Source organism: Anarrhichthys ocellatus, unplaced genomic scaffold (genome assembly GCF_004355925.1).
Source record: "Anarrhichthys ocellatus isolate YVR2014 unplaced genomic scaffold, GSC_Weel_1.0 scaffold16, whole genome shotgun sequence".
NCBI lineage: Eukaryota > Metazoa > Chordata > Actinopteri > Perciformes > Anarhichadidae > Anarrhichthys > Anarrhichthys ocellatus.
Window position 1 is genome coordinate 262,813 of NW_022280046.1, and position 10,719 is coordinate 273,531.

Here is a 10,719-nt window from a genome sequence, read left to right on the forward strand (position 1 = left end):
ACACACACACACACACACACACACACACACACACACACACACACACAGTAACGTCTGTCCTCACTCTTGATCCCCTTTCTCTCACGCAGATAACACTTAATAACCCATGAGTCATTTTCCCTCAAAAAAAGAAAAGTTATCAGCGAGTATTTGGCTGTAGCACTCAAACATAGATGACCTACTTACTTGATAGGATCAGTATGCTAGCAATGATCAGTTGAGGGAAACATACTGACTTATGTAAAGTGCCTACTCACATGCAAACAAAATAAATAAACTTTCTTGATTACCAGGATTTATCCAAGCAGTAGATCATGAATCTCTATGTTTGTGGCTCGCTCCCCAGTGATAAGTCCTTAATGTGTCACATATATCACAACACGCATTTGGTTTGAGCGCATGATAAAGACAAATAATTTGTTTTTTTTTGGGTCTCCTTGCATACAGCTACACATCCACATCCAGCTGCAGCGCTGACAGCAGGCCAACACCAAGGGAATCCCTGGCATTCAAACCTCCTGGAAACATTCCTCAAATTGTGTATTTGTGTGTGTGTGTGTGTGTGTGCACATGCGAGTGTGTTTTAAAGAATCGACAGAAGTAACATGTGGGCCCAATTAGAAAGTCGCCGTTTGTCCTGTGCTCTGATCCACTGGCTGAAATTTCAGTCGCAAAAAAACAGCACAACGGGAATTTTTGATCGCTTTCCAGGGGCGCTATAAAACACGACATCAAGTGAAAGCAACAATCAGCGGTGTCACGTCCTCGAAGCCACTAATGCAAAGCCTTTGTTAGTCATAGTTTGCGGTACAGTTTGTTAACTTTAAACAGAACTTATTCAAGAATCTTTAAACCACTACCGTTTAGAATTGTGTTTGCAGCTCTCAAAAACCACGACTGACACACGAGTCCAACCCAGATTTTTTAAGTTTACTTCAAGTTCAACCCTGCCAAAGAAAGACGTCCACCGGGAGTAGACCCAGCACATATTGCCCTCACTTTCTGAGACATAAATCAGCGTTTTTTCCAACAGGTGTTCGGTCTTTCAGCAAGGACTTAGTTAAAGTGGCTCAGTGCTTAATACGCAGTCCCCCCCCTTGAATCAAACATGAATAATGTTGGAAAACATTTTTGCCACACAACTCTCAAACAGAATGTGAGATGTTCACACCCGTCTCAGCACAAACGCTTTTCACTGACGGACTCCCATTCAACCCTCGGTGTGAAAGGACAATCACTACCACCCTGCTGCTGCATTATTATGCCTCATCAGTACTTCCCTCTCATCCGTCCTCAGGGGGAGAAAAAAAAAAGTCTGGTTAGTGAAATCATTCAAGGAGCCGGGAGGCTGTTCTTATGAATGACATTCTATACAACTAGGGGGGGACCTTCAATTAAGGAGCTGGGCGGTCCAGTGATCATGCTTAATAACCTATTCAAATAAACACAACAAAGACTCTCTAACTAGGCTGACACGGGAAGAAAGACAGGAAGACCTAGGTGCTGGTACCACGGACAACTGCTGGTCCATTCTCAAAAGGCTTACCGACTACAACGTGGCCTCTGCAGACTCAGTAGTAGTTCAAGATGGCCTGATGGAGCTAAAGGAGGATGAGCAAGATGCCACAAATGAGTAAAATACAATTACAAACATAAATCAAACTGTTCTTTTTTAGTAATTTAGACAATACAACATTGAAAAAATACTGATTTTAGTACAGAAGTTGAGAGTTTGGGCCCGTCTTGTGTGCCGAGATTGGAAAAGAAGCCCTCATGAGATCAGACCTGGGAGCAGTTCCAGGAAGCAGGACACACTTGCCGAGTACCAGAACCCCCTCATATCTAGATGGATCAGCGAACGCCTGGCTGCCTTTCAGCTCAATGTACAGTCACAGCGGCTCTGCTCTGAGGATCTCAGGCTGTACTCTCAAAAATGCAAAAATCCCTCTCATTCCTTCAGTGCAATTTTTGATTGAAGAAGTGTGAAGATTGAGGGGCGGCGCTTCAACCAAGAAATTCAAGTCCCAGCTCTTCATCACCAAGCAGCCCCTGTATTGCACTGCACACCACGTATGTGACGACAAGTGAGAATATGAGAGCTTTGACATGGGGTTACGTGGACCACGTCTTTCACTTGTAAATCACTGTGGGCCCGTCAAGGCCTCCATCCATCTCCGAGACGCCGGTTGCCACGCTGACCTGCTCTGCTGCCGTGAACCCTCCTCGCATGCAGCTGCTCCACCTGCGAATAGTTCCCTGTACGCTCCTCTCCGGCCAGGGGCAACACCCAGTGCTAACGTGCCAGGGGAGCATTTCCAGAGCCTCAATAAGAGCTAAGTAAACCAGCCTCCACATCTGGGAGAGAAGTAACACTGGTAAACACCGGGGCCACGGCCTGCCCACAAAGCCAGGCCCTTGTTTCCCCTTAATGATGATAGCCCTGGATTTCTGCACTGCTGCCTGTCACACTCACTTAGACTCATCGCTGTGCTCTCACTCAAAGCCACACGCTCACAAATATGCCCTCACACCTTTACGCACGGCAAAGGGTCACAGCTTCTGCAGTCACACAGGACTAGAGCTGCTTTAAAGAAAGCAGAAGACGGCTAAACCACTGTTTTCTGAAGCAAACAGATTGTAAATAAGAGTGTGTGTGATGTCTTGTTATCTCCAGCAGTGCATGTTGCTCTGGTCAGAATCACTGCATAGAAATAAAGGGCTGCAACTGGACTACATCCAGTATAAGATGTGTCACAGCCGGGAGGCTACACTACCCATTGCAGAGGCATAATCTGGACTAGAGGACTCCCTGCTGGTGACAGAATGACAGCAAAGACAAGTCTTTGGCATCAGTGGGACGATTCTGAGTAAATGGTGGAGTAATCATAATATTCAGGTGGTGCGTCTATAAAAGTCATTAAATATGCCATGCCCAAAAATCATTTCACCCGACGAGATAAATAGATTGTTTTGGTTGTTTCTGGATGTTACGGTAGAGGAGACAATTTAAAATTCCCCACTTTTCCTGGTACGTCATATGGAATAATGAAATAAAATGCGCAAAATGAATTATGTACAGCTAGAAACAGACTTGGGTACAGCATATATATTTCATATCATTACTTTTAAACACAGCAGGCCTCCTGTTTTACGGTTTAGGCTTACAGTATTTACAATACTGCAGCTACGACCTAATAATATCACAACATATAAGGTCACAACACGTTTTTACACTCACCCATCATTGGAGCACGTCATGAACTCTTCTTTAGTCTTGGGATGCCAGCAGCCACTGTTAAGCATAGCTGTGTGACCCTGAAAAGAGCACAAAGTGAAAATTAAAACCTGCACTAAATGGTTCCTGGCCAGGTCTGGTGGCTAGCGTCCAGCGGCTTTGAGGAGCAGCAGACAGCACCTGTGAATCATGCGGTTCGCTGTGGATCTAGTCGGCGAACTGACATTCAGGGCTGCCATCTGCCCGACTGTTTTAAAATTCATGTGAAACGGCTGTAACAGTTGTAGCCAGGAAGAGCGGGAGGAAACATAAAAAAAAAAAAAAAAAAAAAGGTGAAACGTCTCCAGGAGGAACCGATGAAGGTGCATTCATGAAGACGTATTTTGCAATCTTACTGCACACACAACTTATGTGCAGAGACAGCTGTTGTTCTTCGTTGTTAAGTCTCGAGCCAAAACTGTCACGCTAAAGGTCACCAGTGAATCATGTCTGGGAGCTACCACGTTTATTGTGACGATGCTTTTACTGAGTTGTGTAGTGTAAACTGCATGGCAACTGGGAGGCCTGTATCCACAGAGACAGAGTTCCCGGTAGGCACCAATTATATGTTGCCAGATCTGAAAGCACCTTGAAGGGCCCCCGTCTAGAAGAAAGGATCTTTTTGGACCTTTAATTTGATCAAATTGTAACCTTGACTTTTAGCCTTCCTCGACATAGACCTTTGCCCTACAGCTGAACTGTGACTGTGTCACAGCTTCAAACAGCGAGCTCCTAGAATAGGAACTTTTAGACATTTCCTCTGCCGGTGTAGTCCTGTGGTGAACTAGTCATAACAAAAACGACTTCAAGGAACACTTCGGTGAGCTGCAAAGAGGCTTCACACATGACATACCGCTGTTTGACAGGATGCTCAAGAAAAGCAGAACCTTGCCCGAGCAGAGGTTGACCAAACTGCATCGGTATGTGTGCATCAGGAAGAGAGAGGCCTGCCTGTTCACCGTTTAAACACACCACTTTAATAATCGATAAAAGGCAGAGGGCTCGCTGTTTAACGACTAAAAGAAGGATAAATAACAAATTGCTGAGTTGTTAAATTTGATGGTAAATACACATCTGCTATATGATGGCGTTGAAGCTGAAATGGGCTGTGAATGACTGCTTCCCTGCTCTGTGCAGTGACATCAAAGTAGAGAGAATCGTGCATTACAAGAGCTTCATGATGAGGGGGAAGGGGCCGCTATCGTCCTAAACAAATGGGATTCCAGTGTAGAACAACAAATTGCTGGTGACTAAAGAGAAACAGATTGGAGTTCATACACACAGTTCACAAAAATAGAGCCGGTTAATGACAAACTGCACCAAGAACAGAAGCCTCCCTGATAACAACAAGTGATTCTTTCCAGTTTGTTTTCATTACAGTTGCATGACGCATAGGATAAACAGCTTTCTGTAGCTATTTAGGTTTAGGTTTAGTTAATTGTAAAAACTGAAGCTGGATAGTGAAATCAACAAAACAGGTTGTTTTGATTATCTAGCAGATGATTCAGAAAAGTTTAATTCATTTATGAAGCAAGAATGCCCAAAAATCTCTGGTTCCAGCTTTTCAGATGTGAAGATTTGCTCCTTTTCTCTGTTTTTGGGGGTCTGGAAAATGGGCTGTGGATGTTTAACTATTCTTCTGTATCCTAAAGAAAAAGCTATTATAGAAAAAAAAAAACATATCATGCCATTCCACAGCATTGGCCTCTGTGGAGCAAATCTCTCTGCACAAAGAGGGACGAGGTACAGGGAAAGTAATTGTCTGTCAAAAGAGTAGAAGCACGGACTTAATTATCACATGAGCCACAGCTAATCGACTGGGACGTCGTCGGCGGGCCAAAATGCATTTTCGTTGAACCACACTCTCTCATCAGCTCCAGATGGGACCGAGGAGGACGAGAATGTAGGACATCCAAATGCTCTGCAGCTGGCACAGATGGTAAGTGACCACCAATACGGCGTTCTTAAACACAGTAAAACCCAAACATGGGCCATTCATTAGGATTCTCCTTTGTAGAGGCAGGTACAAGCAAGAGATGAACCACGGCAGTCCTGAAAGTATGTGGTGGTCCTCTCCCCCGGAGACTGCCTCCGGCCGGTCAATATGGTTACGAACAGACCAGCTCACAGCTGCACCTTGCCACTATTATGCGTTGGCAGGAACCACCCGCAGAACATTAGAGCAGAGCATCCAGCCTGTGTTTAGAATTAGCAGTCGCTCTCGGGCCGCTTTCTCAATAAAAGAGAAAGCATGAATGCCTGCGACATATTTAAAGTGGCGATATTCAATATTTGTTTAACAACTTATCAAATGACGCTGTAAAAACAATGTGGAAAGGGTCGCTCGAGGTGATGAACAAACCTGAATCTGCAGCTCCTCTCGGCTTTAAAGAGTTTTATGGTTTCAGCTTATTGTTTAGCAGTCAGTTTTGAGATTAATTCCAGTTTATTACAACTTGGGTTGTATTTTTTATAGTTTTGGATATCAATTTGATCAGTTATTATAACATGAGAAGTAGTGAAATCTAGGGACTAGTTTGTCAAACTTGTTTGAAGGAGAAAATGGAGGGAAACTATTATTGCTGAAACTGTCGGTCGTAAAAATCCATCTCAGTTTATAGACTTCTTGACTTTGACTCACTGTACTTGCAGTAGTTGTATGCTTTCATTCTCTTCAAAAAGTGGTCCAGAATCTGGTTAAATTGATTACAACATGTCTGACCATCTGACCACTCGGGTTTATTACCTTGACGCTGCGTTACCAAATTTCAGCAATTACTAGGCGAGTACAATGTTATTATGACTGAGCGACACGATGGCCAACACGACCCGAACTACACACAAACACCACTTTACCTTGGTTTTGGCCATGTCCACAATGTACTGGTCTCCCTTCACACACTCCATGACATTGAAGCCATCGCGGTCCAACACCTTGGCTTGTGCATTGCCAGAAACCACCAGGATGACGTCACCAGTGTTGCTGTACTGCAGGGACGTGATCTGATGGCTGAGGGAACACACACACACGCACACACACACGCACACGCACACACACGAAGAGGACATCTGAGACAAAGAAGGTACTTATTGTTTGCATTTCTGTGGTGCTGATGAGTTTTAATAAGTGTCTTGGTGGTTTGCGAACGATCTGCAAGCTGTGATTTTACAAAACCTCTGCACCAAAACATTGTTATACAAGAAGCAAAAAAATATATTCAAAAATAGATAAGTGTAGCTATAGGAACAAAACAAAACAACATCTGATGTACATGTGATGATTTTCCTCTTTGATCTACCACATGCAACTGTAACAGTAAACATATTGGCATTTTAAGCCAAGAAATGGAAAGAATGATAACACTCTCTTTGAAAAAAACGTTATACACAACAAACTAAATTAAACACACTGAAAGAAAATAAACACAACACGACAATATAAAGAGAAACAGAATAAGCTATGCATGTAACAACTTTATAAGAATCAGTCATTCCGTGCTTTTCAGAATGGATGTGCGATTTTTATGTTTACACTGAATAACAGAAATACACATACAACAGTAGAGACAGACAACTACGTGGAGTACTTAACAAGAGTGAGATTAGCAATTCAGGTCAGTGGCAAATAGCATTAACACAGCAGGGGGTAGATGGGGCGCCAACATTTCTATACACAGAGAAAAAGAAGTTCCATTGCTGAAATGAAAGTGTGGATAACACCAATGTTGTTTTGAAATCGGGGGCTTTGGCATCTTCAAAACGCTCACTACAGAGCACCAAATGATCATTTCCCACATTGTTTTTAATTTGACTGAGCTCACACGTTGCCTTTTTTGGACAGGGAAGAGGAACAGTGGACCTCAGCAGCACAGCTCTCTATATGAAGCCCAGCTTGTTAGTAAACCAAACAGGTTACTGGATCACGTTGTATTCAAAATAAATGTAGCGTAAATTGCAGTTAATAAGGGAAAATGTGCTCCAGCTCAGCTGCCTGGTTCCCAAAGCCAAAAAGGAATTTGAACTTTGATGATGGTTTCAGTGAATCACAGAATAAACACACGCAGACACACAAACAGCCGCATATCTTCACCATCTGCTCCTGAAAGACTCATTTTGAGCAAATAGAGAGGATGTCACCTGGTTAACATGAGGCCCAACGAAGCTCAACAAACGTGTGTGTGTTTATGTATGTGTGTACACTTTGGCACACGTAAATGCCAGTTGAGTGGACTGGATGTTTGCACGAAACTAATTAAGCACATGTTAAGCAACTGTGTTGATGTTCCACCGTGTGTTCTCGGAAGTGGGACTCACCACTCGCAGGGCTGGAGAGATCTGAAGGCCTGCACACCCTGGTCCATCCCGGCAAAATCCCAGAAACGCACATCGTAATCATACCCGCCGGTCACCAGACGGGCTCCAGAGGGGTCCAAGGCGAGCGCCGATACCTGAGAAGACAACGAACGTATTCAAAAGTAACACACGATCTAGCCGGTAAGATTCAGAGGCCATCCAAGTGGAGGAGGTTGCTTCTGCTGCTAGGAATATTTGACAGTGTAGTCATACTTTCGGCTACAAAAAAATCATAGGGAACAGACTTCCGCTCTTATTGCTAAAATTCAGCAAAGTTAAGGAACCTTGGCTGAAAAAAAAGCTGATGCAGATCTCCAGATGTTTTAGAAGGTGCTTAATATAAACTAAATATGGTGTGGATTAGAAGACACGATCGATATAGACCTTCTTATTTTTCTTTCTAAAAGAGAGTCATTGAATACATTTCCATTGAGCCACATAAGAAGAAGGCCTTACTGTCTTGGTGCCGTGCTGCAGAGTGATCTCATGAGTGTCTGGAATCTTCTTCACTGGATTCTAGGACGGAAAGTTGAGGTGAATATAAGCAAACAGTACAAGACTGAAGAAGGCTGAATTAGGTGTGCAGTTATAGTGTGGAGTTTTGGACCAAGATTAAATTACACATGACATTTTAACTTTAATAGCCTGTTTGACTTAAAGGGTCTGGAGTCGCAGTAATAACCAGTAAATGACAGACTGGGAACAGTTACACTGGTGGATGTAAAAGGTTAGGATCTGAGTGTAAATACTCTTCATGTGAGAACCAATGATTCGCCATATTTCTGAATAATGTTGCGTTTAAGATTCTGATACGTTTCAGGTGGCTCAGATATTTTGGTGTGGGAAAGAAAAAGGAGAAAACACCTCAGAGACAACACTTTCATTACTATTCAGTAACATGTGATTAAAGGTGTCTCATCCTATATGGTGTAACACTTACCACCGAATTATTTTATTGTGCTGCCATCTAGTGGTGAAAGTTCAAAACAACCCACAACACAGAATAAACAGGTGCCTTTATAGGCCTTCTTCACTGAAGACACTGACATGGTGTAAAAAGGTGTAAATAATAAAATTGCATTTCACTGCTCTGGATCCAGGGTCCTGTATTGTGCAAGCTTTCGCTCTGTCATGGATTATTGATAGATTTGAATAAAACTGAGCTAACATTAATGTTATTAGTAACACTATTGCTTATCCTCCTTTTACAAGTGAAGATGTCTGATGTGAAAAAGGCTTATTTGAGGCCGCGGGGAGATGGATCGGATGTTTTTAAACAGAATAAATAAAAACTCATTCAGGAAATATTTTGTAATCCACCTATAAAGTCTACTGCTAAGTGAGTTATTTCAGACATACATCATCGTCATCATCTTGTGCCTCCCCATCATCATCATCTTCTTCTTCATCAGTCTGAGCCGTGCTGCCTGATGCACGAGTCAGTGGCCCATCCTCGTCATCATCGTCCTGGGCTGTGTGTTGCGGAGGCAGTGGAGGCCCAATAAGCTCAGAGTCTGAGTCTGAACCACTGTCGCTACTGCTCTCACTCTCCTGTTTTCTAAAAAGGATTTAAAAAAAAAAAAACATACTTGTGAGTTAAAACATATCTTACGCATGACTTACAGAGATGTAACTAACCTCTAAAGCAGTGGCAGCCTGATTCAACTGTAAACTCACTCAAACAATCAAAATACAAATCCTTGGTTACCCGGAAGTAGCAGCTGCAGCTTTGTCTCTCGGAGCGTGGAGCGATGACTTGACTGATTGGGAGCTTTCCCCTTCCTCATCCATCTGATCATCCTTCTGCCGCTCATCTAAAGAAGTAATTACAGTACACAGTTAACACGCACCCTGGTGACAGAACAAACAGCTCGTCGTGTTGGTGAACCTACCCAATACAAGCTGACTCCTCTCAATGGCTGTTCGACGGGTCTGCTCAAAAATGGCTTCCAGGTCAAATGTGCGGGCCTTCTTACCTGGATGGAAAAAAGGAACAATAACCGACAACCCATATTGTTAGTTTGTCATATAGGAAATTTAAAAAAACATGTGAAAGTATTGAGAATTTGTGCTGGACTATACATACCAAACCCTGAGAATCCCATGACAGATGCGATTTCTCCATCATCACTCATCTTGTCCGATGCTGCAAAAACAGCGAGCACATTATTTATCATATCCTGCGTTACCTTGTTTGTTATGAAACTGTAATAACAAATTGCTTTAAATACAAGATGCAACTTTGTTGGTTTTGTGTTTCCTTTGTAAGCAAAGCAACTTCACAACACGTCCTGCCATGCCAAACAATGGCATAACGATAACGTCCACTGAGCTGAACATATTGAACCTAGGCTGTTAGCTGACAATACTGTAGCATTTCAGCTTCAACGAGAAGAATATCTTTAACACTGGCAATAGCAAAAAATATGTATTGTTTGAAGGACAGACAGCTTTTCAGGACAATTAAAGCTGTGACTAGTTACATGTATATGGCTTTTAAAATGAACGTTACAAGTGGCAGATAACCAAGGCTAACAAATAAGCTAGCAAAACCAGCAACGAAGAATGTATCTTCTCACATAACGTTACTGGAGTAAGGTATCTAAATGATAAATGTAATACAAATTACAAATAAAGCCAAATATTCCTGCACATACACGTAAGTCGTGTAAGACAAATATACAAAGCTTTAATAAGTGACAGCAAAACGTTGCTACCTTCATCCACTTTGTTGGGATCCATGTTTTCAAACACGAAGATTACCTTTGACCCCGGAAGTTATTTCTTCTTCTTCTTCTTCTACGCATGTTGCGGGACAGCTGACTCAGGGTGCTGCCTCCGAGTGACGACTCTTGCGTAGTGTCAGTTAATAGATAAACACGTGGTCTGTATCACTTTCTTTCAGTGTTAACTGCTGTGTGAGCGTGTTTTGTTCTCAGGCTGTATAATGAGGATATAGCGCTAACTTTACTATGTATACGTCCATGGTTTTAATGAGCACAAGACTGGTAAATAGCATGAGATCTGTCTCATGAAGAAGTTTAATGATCCAGTGCAAAATGCAATGTACAACACAATAAAACAACTCAAAA

General features: G+C 42.6%; 1 protein-coding gene across 2 annotated transcripts in view; it reads right to left on the reverse strand.

Moving 5' to 3' along the window:
* wdr70 (WD repeat domain 70) overlaps positions 1–10,384 on the reverse strand; it is a 34,313-nt gene extending 23,929 nt beyond the window's left edge. The window contains exons 1-9 of one of the 2 annotated variants that reach the window (XM_031855496.1): positions 10,345–10,384; positions 9,714–9,773; positions 9,520–9,603; positions 9,336–9,441; positions 8,987–9,185; positions 8,084–8,143; positions 7,589–7,722; positions 6,131–6,284; positions 3,239–3,315 (exon numbers count right to left, since the gene is read on the reverse strand). In XM_031855496.1, the coding sequence (XP_031711356.1) occupies positions 3,239–3,315; positions 6,131–6,284; positions 7,589–7,722; positions 8,084–8,143; positions 8,987–9,185; positions 9,336–9,441; positions 9,520–9,603; positions 9,714–9,773; positions 10,345–10,369 (899 nt within the window). In that variant the 5' untranslated portion in view covers positions 10,370–10,384. Of the gene's footprint in view, positions 1–3,238; positions 3,316–6,130; positions 6,285–7,588; positions 7,723–8,083; positions 8,144–8,986; positions 9,186–9,335; positions 9,442–9,519; positions 9,604–9,713; positions 10,314–10,344 lie in introns of those variants that run through there. The other variant, XM_031855495.1, reaches the window with a different exon arrangement.
* Positions 10,385–10,719: the final 335 nt, after the last annotated feature.